The sequence below is a fragment of the Mus caroli genome, unplaced genomic scaffold, assembly GCF_978045245.1.
Source record: "Mus caroli unplaced genomic scaffold, Mus_caroli_1 scaffold_13, whole genome shotgun sequence".
NCBI lineage: Eukaryota > Metazoa > Chordata > Mammalia > Rodentia > Muridae > Mus > Mus caroli.
The window spans coordinates 27,212,501-27,235,266 of NW_028227268.1; the positions used below are offsets into that span (position 1 = coordinate 27,212,501).

Sequence of the window (22,766 nt, forward strand, 5' to 3'; positions counted from 1 at the left end):
CACGGGCACTGGACTATTTACAGCTCACTAGGGCCTTCACACCCATGAGCTCACTGGAGCCTCCCTATGCGCCCTGGGAACCCAGCAGGACACACACCAGATCTTGGTTTCATCCACTGGGAAACTGAGGTTAGACCTCAGCCAAGAACTGCCCGAAGCCCAGCCCCTTAACTCTTCTATTCTCCCAACACCCCTAAATTGGAACAGGGGAGTCTGGAGCTGGAGCCAGGTGGAGGGGGAGGGTTTGCTCTGTTGAGTTAAGCCTGTCCCAGGAGCTGGAAGGAGCCACAGAGGCAGTGGGCCAGGATAGCGGAGGCGGAAGTTTTCACGGCCTTGGCCACTGGCTTGGCAAGGGCCTGGCAGAAAACACCTTCAGGGTGGACGTGGGGAAAATAGGGCCTGTGGGCTAGCTCAGAGCACAGTTGGACTGGCTGCTTAGGTGAAGGCAAAGGTGGAAGGGAGGCTCCAGCCTGCAAATTTATCTTTGGAAATGAGACTTAGGTGGTTGCATGTCAACTGCAGCTGAAGGGATACCAGGTAGATACCAGGGGGACTTCCCATCTATAGACGGCCCTAGGCAGGTTTTTTTCTGCCTTAGGGACTGGGTTCAGTCCAAGTCCTCCCATGTCATCCCACGTAGAACAGGAATCCATCAATCTCTCCACTTCTCCAGTCTTTCAGACCTTCCAAGAATTTGTTCCCTCCCTAGGTCCTGGTCAGTTACCTCCTGGATTTTTTTTCTCCCTCCTAGTAGGTCCCAAAGGGTCCTGAGCCCCTCCCAGAAGCTTCTAAGATTCCTCCCCAAGTCCAGAAAACTGTATGATTCTTTGTTCTTTGTCTTAGACCTGGGTCCTGAGAGGAGTGCTGAGTCCCCTATAAGCCTAAAGGACACTTGGGGACAAGAATCATGTCTTCCCATCAACTGTGGCAGCCTCCTAAGTTCTCCTTGCTTTCGCTAGGGCAGGTTCTGCCCATAGGGGGCGCCCACACAGTATGGTTGCAGCTCCTGCTGGCACCGGGCACTGTGAATCACCCACAGGAAGATGGGTCCGGGAACCTGTATGTGGCATCCAGCTTCTCCAGCACCCTCAGCGGTCTGTGACGACTAAGAGGGAGAACGTTCAGATGAGGAGAGAGCCTTCTGATTTAGGGTGGGAGGGTGGGAACTGGATGGTGAGAGAGAGAGAGAGAGAGAGAGAGAGAGAGAGAGAGAGACCCTCATGCTCACAGCACCCATGAAGTCCCTGACCATGCACTTACTGGACTGCGCTTTTAAGCGAAACCCCAAACCAAGCAGTCTCAAATCTTTCCTTAAGTCTCTAGGAAAGAATAGTGAGTCAGCTGTGGCCATGAACTCACCCTAGGCAGTAAAAACCGAAAACAAGCATGCTCCTGAAGGAATGGAGAAGGGTAGGGAGGGGGGACAGGGATTTCCCAGGCTGTGCCGAGGGCATCAGCATCGTTTGAGGTCTTCAGGAGTGAGGCAGCATCCTTATGGGCCCCTAGAAACTCAACCACATCAAAGGCACCTGAGGTAGGTGTCACACACAGTCACAGTCACACAGTGACCAACCGAGTCCCTCAGAGGAGTGCACAGTGACACAGTTGACTTGAAGCCATGACACCCAGAGACCCACCAAGCAGTGGCTTCTAAAAGGTCATACCGAAGCAAGCACAGACTCTCAGACACACGTGCAGACATCTCAGGGTCTCACATGGCCACATGTATCCACGGTAGCTGCCTCCATACAGCCACACACAGATCAGGAGCAGCAAACCACAGCTATGCAGACAGCCACCTCTGTCTCCATCTACCCAGCGCCCATTGGCTCTCAGAACCTGTCCCTGGGACTCACACACACAGCACAAATAACACTCATTCTTGTGTACATGGTCACACAAACACACAGCCACAAGGTCACATGTGGCCACAACTGCATAGCTCCCTGTACAATGTGCAGAGCCACACCTAAGACACGGGGAGTCACACACACACATTCTGTTACACACCCACCACATTCACAGTTACACAGTAGTCAGATGGCCTCAGCCACACAGTTACACACACCATCACACAGACACACGAGTCCATGAAGTCTCTGGCGCTCAGTTCTGATGGCAGTTGGGCCCTGGGGTGGGAGGCTGAGTGAATCACCAAGTGCCCCACCCCTCCCTCCCTTGCTGGCCCCTCCCTGGCATCCTTCTCTGAAAGCACTTCACTGTATGGTGTTGGCCAGGCTTTGGTGAGACCCCACACCATGCCTTGGAGAGGCCTAAGTCCCACAAACCAAGCCTTCAGCGTTTGCACTGAGCCAGAGAACGACTTTCTCCAAACTGGATCCCCACTTCCCATTGTGGGCTCACCTATTTCTACACAAGCATTTGAGTGCCCCTGAGAGAACTTGGTCCAAACACCCACGTGTTCCAGACTTCAGCCTGAAGGACTTGCCTACACCCCACACTTTAATCTCTTTTGGAGGTTGGAACGATGGCCCTGTAGTTATGAGCACTGGTTGCTCTTCCAGAGTACCCATGTTTGATTCCACAAGGAGGCTCACGACTAGCTCTAACTCCAGTTTTAGGAGCTCTTATACCTTCTTCTGCATGTATCAAAGTAGTACACATACATGCATACCTACATACATACTACCAATTTATATAAAATATAATTTTTTTAAAAAATTAAAACCCTTCTTTGATTCAGCAACATTGAAGACGCGGAGGGGCTGAGTTGGGGAGGCTGACTTGTTCTCAGATGACCAGTACCACCTGTGACAGAGGTATGGGAGGCAGACCCAAGAAGGACTTCCCTGTGAACTTGGCCTTCCCTAATCTGGGGGAATGAGCTTTGAAAAATAACTGGTTTAGAGCCAGTATTGTGGCACAGGCCTTTAATCTCAGAACCTGGAAGGCAGAGGCAGGTGGATCTCTGTGATTTTGAGGCCAGCCTGGCGTGCAGAGTAAATTCAAGGACAGCCAGAGTTACACAGTAAGACTTTGTCTTGGGGACAGGGCACCAGGGATGGGGGTCGGAGATGGGACAAAATATAAACAAACAAAAATCTGGGTGGTGGTGGCACATGCTTTTAATCCCAGCATTTGCGAGGCCAGAAGCAGGCAGATCTCTGAGTTCCAGCCCAGCTTGATCTACAGAGCCAGTTCAGGAACAGTCAGGGCTATAGAAACTCTGAGAAACTTTGTCTCAAAAAAGATAGCTGACATAAAGACACCCTGTCCCAGAGTCTAAACATCTGGGTTTTTATCTGATTTACTATGTCAACACACGCCAGTCTTGTCCCCTCCTGTGTTCCCTTCTTCATGTGTCTCTTGGGGGGCACTGGGCTGAATGGTTTTCCCACCAAGGTGTTTACTAATACGCAAACTACCAATCCCATCTCTCCTGGTTCCAGAATTCAAAACCCACTGGTTTGGGGGACTTCAGATGTCTTCTAGCTCTAAGGCCCATGGCAGCTGAAGGACTTGGGGCCTAGACATACACGCATGAGGACCTAGCTTTGGATCCTGAGCACCACGGAAGGAGCTGGACGCAGCACACATGCCTGCAATTCCAGCACGAGCTAGAGACGGGAGGATCCTGTGGCTTACTGGCCATCCGCTGAGCTGAATTGTGAAGCTCCAGGTTCAGGACAGGACAGGAATTGAGAAAGACACCTGATGCTGACCTCTGGCACACACACTCACACACAGTGGGACCATGGTAACTGAGCAGCCCCACAGGGTGGAGGCTGAGGGCTTGTCCACAGGCTGCCAAGTGCTCCTCCCTGCCCTGCTGGGCGCCTGGCACTCAGAGGCCACCACTACCTTCCAGGCTGAGCCACGTCATCTTGCTGGTTTGGAGGCTTGGGCCAGTTCAGGGTTTGTGGTTAGAGCAGGTGGTGACCGAGTCAGAACTTTCCAGCCCCACGCTGTGCAGAGGCAGGGCTTCCAGGGTGGGTTGGATTGTCTGGGGATTCCTGCCACCTTTACAGGACTAAAGATGCCAAGGTCCTCCAGGAACCAGGAGAGTCTCCATCTCAATCCCAGGCCTGGGGGTGGGGACAGAGCAAAGGCAAGGACGTTCCCTGGACCTCCGTGAGGGTCTGTTGGTTTCCTATGTTGAGTCTATCTGCTTCCTGGTCGCTTCTTGGCTGTTTTCCTGATACTTGGGGGACAGAATCATACAACATTAGTGGGCACCCAGGACATTCCTCCAGCCTATGATGCAGCCCCCAGTCACACACACCATCACAAACCCCACGTCACTGGCTTCCCAGGGGCTTGTGCTCTGCCAGGCACATGACGTTTCCTTTGATCTTCTAATGACCTCATACTTAGCTGTTCTTAACCCCATGCTACAGATGAGAAAAGTGAAAACTGGAAATCCCAAGCCACCTGCCCAGGGGGCGCTCGGCTAGTAAACTAGAGAATCAGGGTTCAAATCTCTTGTCTCTACTATAGAGTCCAGACCTTCAACTACATCTCAGCCTCCGTGGAAACCCCTCTAGACACAGGGACTTGGAACTACTTTATGAGACAGACTGTGTCTGTGTTGAAAGAAGCTGGCCTGAAGTGCAGGTATCTCACTGCAGCAAAGAAACCCTGATGTGCCAGGACATGGAAGGACTTGGGTTGAATCTGAGCTGTTGAGAAAACACATTATTAAAAATAGCTCTCTATGGAGCCTGGACCTACATTTCTGTGGCTTCTATTTGCTGTCTTGCATCTGGCCTTAAGAGTCTGAGTGGGCCCACCAGAGAACTCAAATGAAGGTGCCTGTCACCAGGTCTGACAACCTGAGTTTTGATCTACTTCGTGGAAGAAGAGAACAAACTTCCGAAAGTTGTCCTCTGACATCATCACCTGTGGTGGAATATGTCTCTCTCTCTCTCTCTCTCTCTCTCTCTCTCTCTCTTTCTCTCTCTCACACACACACAGTGAATAAATGTAAAAACAAAACAAAAATAGATTTTTTTAAAAAAGTCTCAGAGTACTAGGGCTTGGGCTATAGTTATACAGGGTCTAGGGGTTTCCTAGCATACACACAGCCCTAGGCTCCACTCCTAATACCGAGAAAACAAAGCAAAATACAACAGGCACACAGAATTAGTGGGCAGCCCCTCACGGGTTTGCAAAGAATTCTGACATCCCACCCTCTTTGTCTGTGGGATCAGTTGCCTCTCACTCTCCAAGTCTTGACTCTGTTCATTGTCCTGTCTGGCTGCCAGGGTCTGGCTTTGTTCAGGCAACCACTAACTCTCTCACATGGCCCAGAGAGACCCATTAGTAGCTGGCCAGTGGCATCTTACAGATCTCTCCTCCTTTGCCCCCTTAAGAATCTATTGGAATATTCTGGGAAGACCCAGAGAGCTGCTCCCCAGAGACACCAGCCTGGGGTTCTTCTAGCCCCAGCTCTTTCACGTCATTGTGCAATGTTGGGCAAGGCAAAGTCCTAGGCCATTCTGAGCACTGGTTTCTTCATCTATGAAATGGGGACAGAAATTCTTGCCCCACCTGACAGGGTGAGGCTTAGCTGAGATCCTGAGTGTAGAGGCATTCCACATGCCAGCCAACAAAGACCCTCAAAGGACACAAGAGGAACTGAGAGTAACTTTAGGAGTGGCTGGAGAATCAAAGTTGCCCTAAACATCTCAGGATGATGCAGGATACCGTGTCAGATGAGAATGGGGAACTGGGTACTGGTGGCTAGGGAGCAGGGGATGGATGGTACCTGCATGAATTCTAGAGCCTGGAGTGATACCTTCAGCCATCACCAAGCCCTCTGGCCTCTATGATGTAATAACAAGGCCAGACTCCTTGGCTTTTATTTTTTCATTCTACTTTGCTTTTGAAACAGGATCCCATGTACCCCAGGCTGGCCTCAAACTAGCTATTGTAGCTGAAGCTGTTTTTGAACACCTGATCATCCTGCCTCAATTTCTCAAATGCTGGGATTACGAGCTCATGCCACAGCCCCTGGTTTTATGTGGTGCTGAGGATCAAACCTAGGGCTCTGTGTACCCTAGGCCAGCATTCCAACCCCTAACACTGGGGTTCTGGGCATAATTAGCTTTCCCATGGGTGCTGGGGGATTTGAACTCATGTCCTCTTGCTTTCACAGCAATCACTCTCAGCCACTGAGTCATCCTCAGTCCCCAACCCCCCAGCCTTGAACCTTTGATCCTCCTGCCTCAGTCTTCTTGAGTGACAGGCATGTGCTACCACACCCAAAATACAAAAACCTCTCTGAAAGTAGGTTGAGTCTGGCACCAGGCAGGCTAAGCGTGCACTGAGGAGGGAGCTCCAGCAGGTGACCCCTGGGCTGCATGCAGTTACCAGGTAACTCACTAAATCCTCACAGTCCTCTGAGGCCAGCCTTACTCTTGTGTCACTTACCCAGATGAAGAAACTGAGACACAAGTGAAGTTTTACTTGTCCAAGTCACTGCAGGGTGGAGGCAGGATTAGAATTCAGACTGACCGGGTCTCCAGGCTGGTGAGCTCCACCTGGCTGCACTGGGGGAAAGGCCAGGATCCAAGCTGATAGCCTTGCTGAGACAGAGCAGGAGGGAAAGGAGGTAGCAGGGACCTTTGTCAGAAACCTGTCTCTTAACGTGGCCCTGTAGCCTCGATGGGACCCCCTGTCACTGGGATTCTGATGAAAGAATAGACAGAGGCATACTACCCCCCTCCTCCCGCACACACACACCCTCACTTTCATTTATTTCTTTAGTTCGTGTTCACAGGTCATTTAGCACATGTCAACCCTGTGCCAATGTCCCACAGTCACACCTTGCAGGACTCCTTTCATATCTTGATGGAGTAAACCCCACCAAGAGCACGTGACAGGAGGGAATCGGAGCAGTGCTAGGGAAAGCCCAGAGAGTGGCACAGTCCTACAGGAGGGGACCCTAAGGGCAGCAAGAAGCTGATAGACTGGTCTCCCAGCACTTGGGAGACTGAGGCAGGAAGGCTATGAATCTGAGGCCAGCCCGGGCTACATAGTGAAAACCTCTCTCGAAATAACCAGAGCTTAAGACCAGTGTGTGGCCTGCCATTCATGTGATGTCACCAACAGACAAAGGTAAGTAAAGAGAAGGAAAAGACAAAGTGTGCAAGCCAGGGTGTAGGGGGGGGGGGGGGTCGAGGCCTGAGGAATTCCAGTTCTTGGCCCACGTACCTTGTTTGTAAGGTGCTTCATTGTGCTGTATATTTCATTTTTTTAAACATTTATTTATTTTATGTATATATCTGCATGTATCTGTGTGGCAAAAGAGGGCATCAGAGCCCAATACAGATGTTTGTGAGCCACCACGTGGCTGCTGGGAATTGAACTCAGGACCTCTGGAAGTGCTCGTAACTGCTGAGCCATCTCTCCAGCCCCATGCAGTGTGTTTTAAATTCAGTAATTTCCCCCACAATTGTAGCACACACACACACACAAACCAGAGGTGCACACAGTGTGTGACTGACTCACTGAGTGGAATCTGTAGACTCTGTACTTAGTAGGTTCATAAAAAGAACACACTGCCCAGTGTGCTGGTAGCATGATTCCAGTATTGGAGAAACAGAAACAGGTGGGACTGAGGGTTCCAGGCTGGCCTGGGCTATGCCATGGGACCTTGTATCTGGAAACAGAGAGGAGATGAAGGGAGAGGAGAGAGAAAGCAAGCAAGATGGGGCCACAGTGGGATGCATGGTTCAACTCAAAGGGTATGGCCCCTTTTCCAAGGCAAGAACTTACTTTCTGGGGTGTACAGGAACCAAAAGAAATGAAGTTTTTTTTTTTTTTCCTCAGGTTCATTGGCAGAGTGTCTGCCTAACTTGCTCAAGGCCCTGGGCTCCATCCCCCCACATAACACAAATAAATAAATAAATGAAAAAAAGTTAAATATACAAAAGAAACACACCACTTCTTTTCCATGATTGTCTGGGAAAATTTGAGCCCCAGACTCCAGAATCTGCTCCCCCCTCCCTTCTCTCAGCCCAGCACAAACCACAGAGTGGAGCCAAGAACACTGAGTCAGAAGGGCCTGCCTGCTCTGGAAAGCCAGTTCTGTGAACACAAGTCAGGTTTTCCCTGACAAAGACGTTTCAACATGAGCCTCGGTGTCTCCATCTGTAAAATGGAGCTAGTAAACCAGGCAGTTCACAAGTTGTTACAAAGCCCCAGTGTGTGTCAAAGGTTTTTAGGAAATACTATGTACATTGCACACATTTTAATGTTTATTTTATTTCTTTTTAAAGTGTGGGGCACAAGTCCATGGAGGTCAGAGAACAACCTGAAGGGACTGGTTCTCTCCTTCTGCCTCACAGGGCCTGAGCCATGTTGCTGGCCCACATTGCATACTTTTTAACCCAGACAGGCATCTGTCTCCCACCTCCAATCACCTGATTTCGGAGGAGGAACAATTCTAAGTACTCTGACTTGAATGTCTCCCCAGCCCTGGCTTCCGGTGTTCCAGCTTGGAACTTCAGGCCTGAGCTTCAGTGAGATTCCAGGAGCCAGTTTACCAAGTTAGAGGAAGCCAGGCAGGGGAGATGGCATTCCAGGCGGCATGTCAGCTCGTGAGTCAGGGCTGGGAAGGCCCTTTCTGGGTCCCTGGAGGTGGGGGAGGGCTTGCCTCTCTGGCTCTGGGCCCAGGCCGGGTTGCTCATTTGCATATATCTGCATGTATGTAAGTTTCACCTGCTTACATTGGCAGGGCTGGGAGAGACACCTGTGCAGAAAGCACAGCAGGATCCAACTCTAAAGGGCTGGCTACTTGACGGAGCATCAACCCAGAATCTTGGTCCTGCTTCATGACCTGATGAAAAGCCTTTGAACCTCTGAATGGAACATTCTTATTTCTCTGGGCTCCCCTGGTTGCCCAGACCAGGAACTTGAGTCTTTCTCCTACTCTTCCAGGTCCCACTCACCAAGTCCACTTGGGGGTTGTCCTTCCTCCACCTTTCTCTTGGCTCCCTTCCTTTCCATTGCCTCTGCCACCACGCCCTTGGGGAGTCCCTCCTCACTGCACATTTGACCCATTGCAAGTCTCTCTTCCTCAAATCTCTGCCGCCCTCTGAGCCCTTCCCCAATCCATCGTGGTACCCAAGGCAACCCAGGGAAGTAGCCCCTCTACTCCCATCTGGGTCCAACCTTCCCATCACTCAAGGTCACAGTACACTGCCTCCTTGGCTTCCATCGCTCTTACCTGTAGCCTAATGAAGAAAGGCCCTGCATGTGCCTTTTCTGTGCCTCGGTTAATAAGAACAGGACTCCCTTACCTGGGATGTGTTGCACAGGAGTTCCAATTATTAATATTATCTATAATATCAATGTAATATAATGACTATGATATAATAATTATTATAACTCATTATTAATATTAATCTTATTTCTTTTCTTACTGCCTTCATAGCAGACACTGCTCTCCAGCAGCCTCCTCCTCTCTCTCAGGCTTTTCTCTGCCCTTGCTGCATAGCATTTCTCCAGGGAAGAGAGTCAGTCCCCTGGCAGCTTTGGTAGCCAGCGAGCTGGGGATCCTGATTGCTTTAAGAAAGGGTATTTGGCCCTTTTGTGCCTCAGTGTTCTCATTTGTAAAAGAGAGGATAATATATGTATCTGCATTGGATATGGACTCTATCTTATACAGAAATATTGTCATCATTAGATAAAGAGAGGCATTTAAGTCCTTAGCATAGTGCTTGCCACACGGACAACATATGGTATAATCGTTACTCTTACTCAAAGCAGAGGATTCAAATCCCCAGAGTACCCCCTTCAACCTCTAAGACCCTGGGACAGGCTCCCCCAGTCCCTTGGCACTGTCTCCAGATACCAGGTCTTCACCTGGATCTTCCAGTGGCCCCAGACATCCAAGGGACCAGGACCTGGCCCTCCAGCCTTTTGTGTGGGAAAGCAACAGAGGCCCCATTGGGTTGAATGATGGTTGGGAATAGAATTTAGGCTCAGCTCTGGTCAAGGCACTTGCCATGGAGAACTTGGGCTGTAGAGCTATATACATATACATACACACACACACACACACACACAAAGGGGGTGGGGGCTCAGAGGCTGGAAGGAAGAGCAGTCCAGCCCAGTTGGCCTAAGCAGTTGTAAATGTTGTAAATGTTAACAGCCCATTTCACATTGCACTCACTTTCCCAAGGAGGCCACTGACCCTTGGCAGGGCCCCCACCCTGACCACAGCCATCTCTCTGCCTGCTCTCTTCCCTCTCACCACCTCCTCCAGCCCCTTCCAGCAACAGGTGAGGAACTCCAGGCTGGGTGATCCTCTTCCAATTGGAACAGAAGAGGATGGTCTATGACGGCAGGGTAGGGGGCCCTGGAGTGGATGCAGGAGAGACCCTTTCTCTCAGCTACCACGTGGGCCTGCACGTCCCTCCCTCCTCCTGGCCAGCCTTCCCCCTAAGGTGGGGGTGGCTTGAAAGAGAGGGAGGGGGTTACTGGGAACTGCTTCTAATCTTCCCTTTGTTCCCCACCCCCACCCCTGTGTAAACAGAGGGAAAGTCACAAGAGGACTGATTTTGTTTGTTGCTGGGCAGGTTATAGTATTGTTTTGCAGGCATGATTCTTTGTCTCATTTTGGGAATGAGGACTGATGTTGCACGGCTCCATGGGCCATTCCCAGTCTGTTTGCTCCCTAAAACAGTATTTTCCCACCCCCACCCCCAGACCTACAGAGGTGAGGCCAATAGTACCAAGGAGACTCTGAAGTCCAAATTGGGATCCTGGGATGGCCAACAGCCAACCTCCTTTTAAATAATGAAGAAAAAGAAGAAGAAGAAGACGAAGAAAAGTGTAGAACGACAAGGAAACTGACCTCCACTGTCCAAGCAGAAGCAATAACCCACACCCGCGTAAAGAGACCCTTCGCCTACGGGGGGGACCTGGAAGGCAGAGGGAGCCATGTGTTGGGTGTTTAAATGGTGATGTGCTTGGTGCGTGTGAAGTGTGTGTATAAGTTATGAGAGAGATCGCCTATAAGCGTGTGCCGGTCTGTGGGTTCTGCTAAGTGTGCTGGGTGCCCCTGCACACACACTGGCTTTCTCATCCGTTGCCCGCTACAGGCATTTTTCTAACTCCAAGTCCCCTTCCAGTCTTCACCTCGCTGCCTGGCGAGAAAAAAACGGAGTGCCAAGTCTGAATTTCTGTGCGATACGGGGATCTGAGGAAGGCTGCAGACCTAGCCAAGCCGCCTTCGGTCTGGACCGGCAAATTCGTTGCAGGCGGGTTGGCCTTCAACAGGCTTGCAAAGTTTTGAAGGGCTCTGGTGTATGCTCCCCGCAGTTATCCTCTACCCGTCCGGCTCCCTGTGGGGGTCCTTGGTCTACTGGTGGGCGATATGGGACACTCCGCCAAGAAACCCTGCATCACCCTGCTAGGTCTGGCCTCAGTCCCGGAGCTCCGCGAAGCTCAGCACAGAGTGGCTTCCTCCCAAAGCCCGGCGCCGCGGTAACACTTTCTTCCAACACTCCCTGATTTTGAGTTTTCTTCTGGAGACGGTGCCCTGGTCAAAGAATTATTCAGAGCTAAGCTCTTAGCTTTGGCATCTTTTGTGTACTTGTGTATTTAAAATGTCCGGGTCAATCTCTGGTAGACTTCTTGGATGTCAAACAAAGAAAACTGAGGCTGTGAGGGTGGCATGGGGTTGTAGCTAAGATCGTGTGGGAGGTAGGGGAAGACTCTTGTGGGAGCCCCACGCCAAGTGGTGCCCAGACAGGGTAGCGCTGACACAAGACTGATCCACGGCCATCATCTTTAGGATTATTTGGAAAACAACACACAGAAAGAGCTCTCCTCCGGGTGGAAAGTAGAAATGAGCTCAAGGGAAACCCCTGAGCCGGGATGTCAGAGGCCTTCAGCTCCACTCCAGCACCAGGGCTCACCAAATGCTCCATCAGAAAAAGCGAAGGAGACCCGGCGGTTCCGAATCTCGTGCAAAATGGGATGAGGGACGCTGACTTCTCCAGACCGCTTCTTTTCCAGGCCTCGGGGACGCGGGGCTCTACCATAAAGAAGAAGCGGATTGAGGGGAGGTTGCTGCAAGATTGAATTTAGTTTCCCCAAACCTAATTACAAAAGGCCCCTCCAAATAGAACATTAAAGCTTGCGGCGAGCAAACAAACACAACACCAAGATTTTATTTGGGAGCAGTGACCACAGAGGAGGAGAAAAGAGGCGCGTGTAATTCCAAAATGACCACCAAGCCCGCAGAAATCTGGTAGGGAGTGCGAATCTTTATTTCCCCGATCAGATCGGTTCAAGTGGGGAGTGGACTTGTACCTTCAGGACTCCACGCCTGACTCAGCACGAGCCACCCTTACACTTACTTCACTGAGCCCCTTTGAATGTGGAGCGGGAAGCCCTTGGCTGTCAACTGCCAGGAAAACTCAGCTGTTTTGGATGGGGATTCTGCTACAGGAGGAGCAGAAAGCAGCCTCAAGCAAGGAATATATCTTATATAAACCTGCAAATTAGGAAAACCCAAGCGTGAGACGGGCGCAATAATGCAAGCCTTTAATCCCAGCACTTGGAAGACAGAAGCAGGCAGATCTCTGAGATCTCTGTGGGTTCCAGGATAGTGTGGTCTACATAGTGAGCTCCGGGACAGCCAGGTGGTAGGTACCCAGTTTAGAAAAACAAACCAACAAACAAAGAAACAAACAAAACACAAGCGCCATACCGAGGTGTCCTAAACCCACTGGGATTCCGTTGCTCCAACGCCCCAGCCTCCCTGCCACCCACACCTCTGCTAAGAGTAATTATAGAAAAGGGTTACTTTGCTCTCCCTCTCCCCACTCAGTCCTCTCCCCCCCCCACCCCCGCTCCCTTCCTTCCTCTCCTTCTTTTCTGTTTCATGTTCTTGGATTCTGGATTCTTAAGTTTTCTGTTCTTAGATTCTTGCAAACCACCATACAGCAAACACCAGAGGGCTGGAATCGCAGTCCTGCTCCCTCCTCTCCCAGAGCGTTCTAGTAGGAACTGGATGATCAAGCCAGCTACACGGAGGCTGGGCTGGGGAGGGAACCCGGGACGTGCCTGTCTCTGTTCTCACCAAGCACTGCCCTCCCTGGCTCACAGCCACTGCTTCTACTTTTCCTAAGGTTGAGAGGCTGATTTTGTGTGGGGTGGGGGATGCCTAAGATGATGCCTAGGTGTGCCAGCAAGTGCTTGGGTTCCTCATACCTCATGCTGAAGGTGCAGTGAGGCTGGTGATGTTGGAGGGAGACAAACGGTAACTACCGTTCACAACAGGGTTCTTGTGAGGGTGCTCGGAGCAGAGCGTATGAATTCTGCTGGGCTGTCGCAGAAGGACAGGTCCAACTTTCTTTCAGGATGCTCCTGAGCACACAGGGAAGCTCAGAGGAGGCCTTCACTAAGGACCCTGCTTTGGATGTGATCCAAAGAGTCTACCAGGACACTCACCTCTGCCCTTCCTCCAGCAGGGGTCCAGCACAGAAAGGATTCTGATTTCTCCCATCATCCTCTCCATTCTAGCTATAAAGCAAATCTGCCCTCACAGCCAGCCCTGCCTCAAAGCACATCTTCTTGCTTTGAATCTTACAGTGAGAGAAGCCATCCCTGGAAATACCACAGCAGACTCCCTTCTGAAGAACAGCACAGCCAGGCTGTGGTAGCACCAGCGCCTTTCATCCCTGCACCTGGGAGGCAGAGACAGGTGGATCTCTGAGTTCAGTTCCAGGCCAGTCTGGTCTAGTTCCAGGGTAGCCAGGGTAAACAGAGAGACCCTGTCTTGAAAGATTGAAAGAGCAGAACAGTGCTAGAGAAAGAAAGACTTGGAAAGCACTATCTTCAGCTGTTCATCGCCCCAGCTCTAAGGAGGAAGGCAGGCGTACTGAAACCCGGGCAAAGGTGGTCTCACATGCAAAGAACATTTCCCTACCAAACAAACTCCTACACCTTCCCCAGCCAACCAGACAAAGAGGGCCTCCTACAGAGCCCCCTCACCTGAGCTCCAGGATCAGGGGGTAGAGACCTCTATGGTAATGGCCAGCAGGCATTTTCCTGGAGAAATTAATTTCTGTGCGATTGGAGAGGGGGGTGTAAAAGCAGATTAATTTCCTCCTGTCTGTGAGTTTCAACAGTCCTGATATACAGTTCCTAGAAATGTCTCTTTCTGTTTATTTTTTTTTATGTGTATGGGTGTTCTGTCTGTGTACTATGCATCTGCCTGGTGATCAGAGAGGCCAGAAGAGGTTCTCAGATCTCCTGGAACTGGAATTGCATATGGTTGTGAACCTCCATGTGTGTGCTGGGAATTAAACAGGGTCCTCTGGAAGAAGCAGCCAGTGTTCTTAACCATGGAGCCATCTCTCCAGCCCCAGACTTTGTCTATTTTAGAAGGCCTACATCTGCTCTGAGACCAGGGCCTTCATCCACTCCTTGCTTTTTCTTCTAATAGCTGTCTGTCCTCTTTCATCTACCGAACACCCCAAGATTGTCACTTTTACTCTGAGCCCTGGTGTGCATGTGTACAAGCATAAAGATGGCATGTGTAGCAGAGGGATCGAGTGTGTAGGTTTTCTAGGGAATCTGTGGGGACTTCTGGAATAGGAGATAAAGCTGGGTAGTGATGGTGTTTGCCTTTGTCTTTAATCCCAGAGCAGGAGGCAGGAGGCAGGAGGCAGGAGGCAGGAGGCAGGAGGCAGGAGGCAGGAGGCAGGAGGCAGGAGGCAGGAGGCAGGAGGCAGGAGGCAGGAGGCAGGAGGCAGGAGGCAGGAGGCAGGAGGCAGGAGGCAGGAGGCAGGAGGCAGGAGGCAGGAGGCAGGAGGCAGGAGGCAGGAGGCAGGAGGCAGGAGGCAGGAGGCAGGAGGCAGATCTCCGAGTTCCAGGCCAGTCTGGTCTACAGAATGAGTTCCGGACAGTCAGCACTACACAAGAGAAATCCTGTCTTAGAAAATCAAACCAAACCAAAAGAACTGTCTCTCTCATTTTGCAAAGCAGCTTAGATGTGTGGGAAAGGGTAACCCACACATGAGCATATATGTTCACGTTTGGACAGCCTTATTTCTGAGAAGGAAAATTAGTGATTTGACTTGTAATATATAAGCATATGTGCCAGGTAAGCACAGTGTGTTTTAAATAAAAAAAATATATTACATTTATTTATGTTTGGGTTATGCGTATGTGTGCAGATCCATGCATAACAGAGCCCACATATGGAGCTCAAGAGACTAGCTCTTGGGAGTTTGTTTTTTCCTTCCATTATATGGTCCTGGGGACTCCAACTCAGATTGATCGTCAGGCTTGGTGGCAACCTAACTGCTCTTCATCTCTTGTCTGCTGAGCCTTCTCATCAGCCTCAATCCTGTGCTTTTATTCAAAGAGTTGCCCATATTTGGGGATGCAGCTGTATATACACCACACCTTAAAGTCTGTGTTTGCCGGTCCATAAATGAGCCTCTTTTCGTAGAGGGATATTGGTATGTGACAATATATGTTGGATGAAGTCTCTATGTATTTTTGTGCGCGTGACAACAGATGCTTGCATACATGGTGTTGATTAAGGCCTCCAGTCCTGCTAAGTGACAAGTCCTGAACACAGTCTGGAAGTACAGAGGAGTTAGCCATATTTTCTGTGCCCTCCCAGGAGCCATCAAACTAGATTCATCCCCACTCCCAGATTTTGCCCCAGTTCCTGGGAGGCTACATTTTGCACAGAGTGCCAGAAAAGGCGGGGCTCGGTACAGGCGAATCCCAGACAGCAGATTCCCTCCAGCAGCCTCAAGGGCCTGCAGGAGCTGTGGTGTTGAAACTAAACCGGGGCCCCTGCCGGAAGCGGAAGCTTGCATTGGGGGTGGTGAGGCACAGTGGCGGCGGTCGCGGCGTGCCAGGCTCTGGGCGCTCGGCGGGGGCGTGCGCGCCACGCGCGTGCGGGGCAGGCTGGGCGCCAGGCGGCACCCTCCAGGCCCCAGCGTCTGTTTACCAACAAACTGCCATCGCTCTGCAGCTACGCATTCCGACGCGCTGAATAAGCGGCCGGCGCTGGCGAGCTGCTTTCCACTCCCTCGCAGAGCCCTGGCAGCGTGGGGCCATGCAGACCCGCGCGACGCGCACAGCGCGAACACAGGTTCTGAGTCTCCAAAGCGTCTCTAGTTACCGCGCAGCTCCCCTCGTCCCCTAGCCATCCCAGGCCCAATTTCCTAACACCTTGAACATCGTTATGGAGACTTCCTGACTCTACCGATTCTCCAGGAACTCGGAATAGATGCAGGGATGTCGAGTCGGAGCTCGCACCCCTCCCGTTTCCCGGTGCACGCTAACACGAGGAGTGGGGGGCGGGCTCAGCTCTGAGCCTCCCTGAAGTCACCGAGGAATAGCCAATCCGGGGTGTCTAAGTGGGCGGGGGACCCCGGGGGTCCCGGGAACCGAACCCAGAGGAAAAGATGGGGGAAGGGTAAAACCACAGGGTACCCCCAAAACCCCTTTCCCCGGTGCGAGTTCTCTGCCGGAAGAGGCTCAGAGAGACATTTTTCCGGGGATCTGAAGTGTGAGAGTGGCTTGCTGGAGCTGGAGACTTTGAAGGGAGCTGGCACAGAGAGTAGACAGCGTGCGGGCCATGACCGAGGCCCTGTGGCCCGGCACCGGCCGCAATGACCTCTTTACCCTGTCCCCTTCCTGACCGCGGTGCCTCCAACGTTGTCTTCCCGGACCTCGCCCCCGCCCTGTCGGTAGTGGCTGCTTACCCGCTCGGACTATACCCGGGAACCGCAGCTTCTCCCGATTTGTCCTACTTCCAGTCCTACGGCCACCCTGGTCCTATTCCTACCCTGGGCCGGCAACCCCAGGAGACTCCTACCTGCAACAATCGGTGGCGCCATCTCAGCCCTTTCACCGGCTGGCTGAATACCCGCAGGAACTCGAAGCAGGTAAGTGTGACCGCGGCGGCTCTCACCTCTGGGGTCTGGGTTGTCTTTGCATAAATTTCGCGTTCTTCTGCTTGCACGCAGCTAGAGGGATTCAAATGCTTCTCTCTCCGATTCCCTGGAATCTGCGGTAGGGGGAGGGCGAAGGATGGGGGAGGAGCGGAGGCAAGTTGATCTAGGTCTCCTTTTTAAATTCGACCTGGTTTCGATTTGCAGTTTTGAAAAGCCAGGCGGGAGGGCTCCCTACCCCACCCCCTGGAGCAGTGGAGCTGTGTGAGTACCTGTGTAACGGAAATTTGCCCTAATCCAGATGGAGAGGTGGAGACCTAACCCCTTCCCTGTGATTCTCCTCATCCTTCACTCCGTTCAGACATCATCCCTTTTGAGTTTTGGTCTCAGAAACCAGTATATAAATCAAACACTACTAAACAGAAATCAGTTTCCAGTTGGAGATAGGTAGACAACTAGGCGGGGTTCCTTCTCCTTTCCTGGGCCCCACCCCCTTTTCCTGGAGATGCCTATACCCTGCAGGATCTGGGTATAAGACCCCCACCAACTGTTGCTCAAATAATAAACTTACAGGCTGGTCTACCAGTCTCCAGCTCTTTCCCTGGTCTCCTCTGCCTTGTGCCTAAGACATTCTTACCATCTCCACCCTTAACTTTGGGATACATTAGATCCAGCTCCAGTTGCCTGCAGCAAATCTGAGCTCCACTGGAAGGCTTTGGTGAAGACAGGGGAGCAGCTGGACTTCCTAGCCCCAACCTATGCACAGCCCAACTGACAGACCCTGGCTGGCAGTATGAGGAAGCTATCCATAGACCCATGACTCCTTGAACATCAAAATGGTCCAATTGTTCTTGGCATAGTCCTCGAAGATGCGCACGTCTGTGATGTGACTTCAAATAATCAGCCCCAAACCAAGATGTTTCTCTCCTTTTCCCTGGTCATCCTGGCATACACCCCCAACCAAAACCACATTAGAATAGGGGCTCAGATTCCTTGTTCTATGGTTAGAGAAACTGAGACAGAAAGAATGCATATAGATAGATCCTGGACGGAGCCAGGAAAGGGGACTTTAGGAACTTCTCAGGACCCCAGAAAGTTAACAGCTTTCTGGAACAGAGTGGGGGTGGGGCTGCTGGGTTGCTGGGTCTCCTTGGAGGAGGGACAGTCCGTCCAGGTGGCAAAGTTTTGCATACAGATCTACAAAGGAACCGCTTGGACTCTTCTTTTTAGATATGCTAATATACACTGGGGAAGTAAAGGCAATGGGATCCTGAGTTTGAGGACAAGTCGGGCAACCTGCTATCCATCCTGTGTGTGCACATGAGGACAGACAGTGTGCATTTTGGGACTGGAGAGGAAGAACCTGTCCTTATTGGGAGACCTGTCTGGCAATAAGGTGGACTTGTCTTCCATATGCCTTCCCTAGCTTGGTCCAAGAACAATGGACTGAAGAATTCTTTCTATTACGTACTTTACCCGGATACAACGAAAAAAAAAATAAAATAAAACAAAACAAAACAGAGACTCCATGGTCACAAACAGATACTTTAAAAAATATATACCGTAGCATTTCGCTATTCAAATTGTGCGGGCCGCCGCCCATTCTTGAATGAATGATTGGAGTACGAGAGAGGGCTTGGGGTGTCCTACGCCCATACTACGGGTGCACCTCCGTCCCAGGGAGGCATTTGGCTCAGAAAGAGCCTCAGCAACACCCCTTTGGGGCTGCGGGTGCGGCTGCCGCGCCTCCACGGAGGCCCTGGGGACCCGTTATCGCGACCGACTGGGGTAGATCCAGTTTTGACTTGCCAAAACTAGTGTGGAAAAGGCAGCTGTTCCGGAAGGCACCTGGAAGGTGATCTGCTCTGCGAGTTCAGCAGTCCAGGCTGTCTTCCTACGCGCTCTGCTCGCTATTAACCCGAACTGCGCGGTCCAGGCAGCCAAGAAGGCATGGGTTGTCGCTTGGCTGCGGCCCCGGGTGAGTAGTAGAAGTCGGAGTAGGAGAGACAAGACAGGCGGGGGCGCGGGCGGGAGCGGGAGCGGGAGCTGGAGCGGAAACCCAATGGTTTTTCTGGGAATTGGCTGAGGTTGGAATCCAAGGGACAGGATTTGAGGACCACAGCCCCCAAGGCCACCGGTGAGGGATGTGGGGGAGGTGAAGGCAGTGGTGACTGCGGCTCACGGGCAGAGACCCTAACATCTGTTGGGTGAAACCAGCTAAGAATGGATGGGGAGCGGAAGGACAGAAGCTGCTACTGCTGCCAGGATACAGACAGGGACATCTCACCCGCTCTATTCTGGGGTCCTCATAGTAGACCTGCACGGAATGAGGCAGCTGTCACCCCAACATTTTGTCATCCCAGGCAGGCATTTTGCCTCTTCCCATTTCTTATCCCCTTGCACAATCTCAGTATCCCATAAAGTGGTCCAGGTTGGGGCCCCGGTTTCAAGAATGGAAACCCATGCCCTCAATCTTGACGCCAACCTGAAGCCGCTTCCTGGAGAGCCAGGCCTATAGTGGGAGTTGGGGGCCTGTGGGGGACACCAGACCTTTTGCCACAGCCTGCAGCCCAGCGATGACAATGTAACAACCCGTATTGCTGGCGGAACATCAAGCTTTCTGGACCTGAATCACTTTCCCTCTGAAGCAACCGCGCTGGGGCCCACAGGAAATCCATCTTGTTTCTAGATCCCTGAAAAGCCTCCCCTGTGCTAGCCAGCTTGCAGGGAAGAAAAGGGTGGTCCTTTTTACTGCAGGGTACACTAGGTCTCTCATCGCATGTTCCCCCACCCCACCCCCGCCTTGATATTAGCGTTTAAGGCTGACTTTTACAGACCCCTTTCGGAAGCAAGAGATGGCCACGTCAACCTTACCCCTGAGCTTTGAATATTACTCTTAGGTTTCTTGAGTCTTTGGTGCACTTTGATGCTCACCTCCAGACCTTAGCTCAGCTCTCCACGAGTCTTTTGCCCTGTTCTATTCTAAGCAGGTCCACCAACCAACCTACCAGCACCCTGCCCCCTTGCTGCAGGAGCCTGGGCACCCTTACTCGGACCCTTGGCGATTTGTGTTCTTAGGTCCTATAGTGGTAGCTTCAACAGGACAAGAACTCAAGAACTGAAGCTTGTATTGACTGTTGCTGGTGTTGAAATGGCAGGGATAGGCAAGGCTTGCTCCACTGCACACACACACACACTGAGACTCAGTTTGATAGTGAAGGCTGCTGTTGTTTTTGCTGATTGCCCATGGTGGGGGATGCGATGAGCTTATTCAGAAATGCCTGACTCACCTGGTCCCTTTGCATGCTTACAGCTCTGTGTTCTGCCTCCCAGAATCAGAGAGGCTGGCACTGTCTCTGGAGCCCTCCCAGCAGCAGTCCCTGATCAGGAAGCTGCGCAAGCCCAGAACCATCTACTCCGGCCTGCAGCTCCAACACCTGAACCAGCGTTTCCAGCACACCCAATACCTGGCCCTGCCCGAGAGAGCTCAGCTGGCAGCGCAACTCGGACTCACCCAAACCCAGGTAGGGCCAGTCCTGTCCCTGCCCAGGGCAAAACTTCCCAGTCCCTGCCCTCTGAGAACCCACAAAGGAGTCCCACGATTTTGCTGACAGGGCTCTTGGATAAGCAGTGCCCATAGCTGGTCCGCAGCATGAGTTGGGGGGCGGGGGTACATGTTAGAGGAGAATGAGGCTCAAGAAGGGGAGTGTGCCCAGACAGGAAGCTGAGACTGGGGGATTCAAGAACTGAAGGACTGGAGCAAAGGTTCCCAGGACTCACTCTCTGTGGCCAGGTCCCTTCCCACACCTTTCATAGACACTCCTAATCCGTCTGTCCTCTTTTCCTCTCAAAGGTAAAGATCTGGTTTCAGAACAAACGCTCCAAATACAAGAAGCTCCTGAAACAGAGCTCTGGGGAGCCGGAAGAGGACTTCTCTGGGAGACCCCCCTCCCTGTCTCCCCACTCTCCAGCCCTACCATTCATCTGGGGTCTACCCAAGGCAGACACCCTGCCTTCCAGTGGCTATGACAACAGCCACTTTGGTGCCTGGTATCAGCATCGCTCCCCAGTTGTGCTGGCACTGCCTCAGATGATGTGAGTCTGGAGGGAGGCTGGTCAGGCTTCAGCCCTCCTGTCAAGCCCAGGACCCGAGCACCTGCTCCCCTTCTGGGAGGAGAGGAAACCAGCTCCAGATGGATTTTCTCAGAAGACAAGACTCTGAAGGAGAAAAGGGGAAAGAATGGTGTGGAAGCCTGGCTCTCCAAACCAGAGAGTTAGATCAGGGGCTTTGGACAGCCACAATCTTGCCACTCCCTCTCCTTCAAATGACTGCAGCTCCAAGCACAGCCCTAGGATCCAAACCAGGAAGAAAACAAATATTATTCCTGGCCTGCACCATGGGGTCCCAGACAGCCCTTCCAGGAACAAAACCAGAAGTGGACACAGGGTCTGTGTTGTTGGCCACCATAGAGTCTCCGACTTTCATTTACTAATTACTGGTGGTGGCCCAGTGGTAGAGTGAGTGTTTAACATGTAAAAGGCCCCAGCACCAAAATAAAACAGGGAGTGTGGGCCTGTGGGCAGCTTGTGCTTCTCCGCTTTAAACGGCTCTCTAGCGCCATATCTACCCATTTTGTGTTGATAGTCATGGGCTTAATCATCCATAAAATTCAGCAGGTATGTATTAAGAGCCTAGGCCCACGACTCTCCATCCTTAACACCTAACAAGTTCACCTGCACACATTGTCTGAAGCCCAGAAGGAGAAATGGGACAAACAGATTACCTGGATCCGTGCAGGCATAGCTGCAAAGATGGGGTAGCCTTGGCATCTCAGCTCCTCGCTGTTGCCTCGATCCAAGAAACTGCTCCAATTCACTGTTACTCTGTCCAGCATTCCCAAGGACTCTCATCTCTCAAATCACAAGTTATTAAAATGTATATATGTGTTAAAAAAAGAATCAGAGTCCTGAGTATAAGTTAGCCATGCTCGTCTCCTGTATTTATACCTTTTGGAGCTAGCTGCTCCGCTCATCTTTTCTTCCTCATCTGATATATCCTCCCCTTCACCAGAAGTCATAGACACCATTTTTTAAATTAATGATTTATTTATTTCATTTTATATGCATTGATGTTTTGCCTGCATGGATGTCTGTATGAGAATATTGGGACCCCCTGAAACTGGAGTTACAGACAGTAGTGAGCTGCCATGTGGGGGCTGGAAATTGGACCTGGATCCTCTGGAAGAGCAGCCAGTGTTCTTAACCACTGAGCCATCTCTCCAGCCCTACACTAGATTCTTGGTATGCCTCTGCTGCCAGCTAGCTCTGGGGTTCTAGCTTGGGAACATCCTAATAGCCTGTGGCTTCATCTGAAATGGGAAGATGCTCCTACACGGAATGGTTCATTCAGAATGGTCTTCCCCAGCAGACCCCTCTAGGGGCCAGTTGTAGAGGGAGCCAGGGCACTTCACAGCCATGGTATTCTATCAGGCTGTCCTTGGGAGAGACTGAGCTAGGGCAGTCCTTCTGGAAGAAGTGACCTGCTGGAGGTGGAATGGCTTTAGCCTACAGAAAGGGGTTGGGGGAAGGGGGAGGAGAATACTAGAAGGAGCTGGAACTCTCCATCTAATAGGCATCTGTGGATCTCCTGCTGGGTAGCTCCTAGCAACATGGCCAGGACAGGTGCTTTAGGCTAACATGTGCCCGAACAGAGGACTGGAGGCAGTGTGACAAGAAGCAAAGGAAAAGCAGGACAGGGGCCGTTTGGGCACTGTCCAGAGGTTGTAAGTCCAGTGTGGGCTGGGTGAGGAGGCTGGTCAGCTTTCAGAGCATTGGGACTGCAGCATCAGGATTCATCCTGGACCA

General features: G+C 51.7%; 2 protein-coding genes across 11 annotated transcripts; one reads left to right on the plus strand and one right to left on the minus strand.

Moving 5' to 3' along the window:
- Positions 1 to 2,795: 2,795 nt before the first annotated feature.
- Positions 2,796 to 20,307, minus strand: LOC147001412 (uncharacterized). 10 transcript variants are annotated; one of them, XR_015044979.1, is made up of 5 exons: positions 20,192 to 20,240; positions 19,189 to 19,218; positions 16,826 to 17,017; positions 6,394 to 6,548; positions 2,796 to 4,162 (listed from the first exon to the last, which is right to left on the minus strand). XR_015044979.1 is itself a non-coding variant. In XM_085829636.1 (4 exons), exons 1-3 carry the CDS (start codon positions 20,204 to 20,206, stop codon positions 13,988 to 13,990), a joined length of 267 nt encoding a protein of 88 aa, XP_085685762.1. In that variant the 5' UTR covers positions 20,207 to 20,307; the 3' UTR covers positions 10,045 to 12,010; positions 13,975 to 13,987. The 10 variants fall into 10 exon arrangements, 5 of the variants coding, with proteins under 5 accessions (XP_085685762.1, XP_085685763.1, XP_085685759.1 ...); XR_015044980.1 differs by lacking the exon at positions 19,189 to 19,218 and having other exon boundaries at positions 20,192 to 20,307; XM_085829636.1 differs by lacking the exons at positions 2,796 to 4,162; positions 6,394 to 6,548; positions 19,189 to 19,218 and adding exons at positions 10,045 to 12,010; positions 13,975 to 14,047 and having other exon boundaries at positions 20,192 to 20,307.
- Positions 16,612 to 21,825, plus strand: Dlx4 (distal-less homeobox 4). Its single transcript, XM_085829632.1, has 4 exons — positions 16,612 to 16,895; positions 18,132 to 18,879; positions 20,235 to 20,425; positions 20,755 to 21,825. The coding sequence occupies exons 2-4, from the start codon at positions 18,852 to 18,854 to the stop codon at positions 20,998 to 21,000; spliced, it is 465 nt and encodes a 154-aa protein (XP_085685758.1). The 5' UTR covers positions 16,612 to 16,895; positions 18,132 to 18,851; the 3' UTR covers positions 21,001 to 21,825.
- The last annotated feature ends 941 nt before the right edge of the window (positions 21,826 to 22,766 follow it).

Bases quoted from the DNA above. Each gene is read 5' to 3' on its own strand.
- LOC147001412 (XM_085829633.1), bottom strand. The intron at 17,018-19,188 runs GTGAGATGTCCC...CCCCTACCGCAG, and splicing joins AGGACCCCAGAATAGAGCGG to ATTCCAGGGAATCGGAGAGA. The intron at 12,011-16,825 runs GTAGGAGTCTCC...TCTTTATGGTAG, and splicing joins GGCGCCACCGATTGTTGCAG to AGCCCCGCGTCCCCGAGGCC.
- Dlx4 (XM_085829632.1), top strand. From the start codon at position 18,852: ATGGGTTGTCGCTTGGCTGCGGCCCCGG. The intron at 18,880-20,234 runs GTGAGTAGTAGA...TCTGCCTCCCAG, and splicing joins TCGCTTGGCTGCGGCCCCGG to AATCAGAGAGGCTGGCACTG. The intron at 20,426-20,754 runs GTAGGGCCAGTC...TTCCTCTCAAAG, and splicing joins TCGGACTCACCCAAACCCAG to GTAAAGATCTGGTTTCAGAA.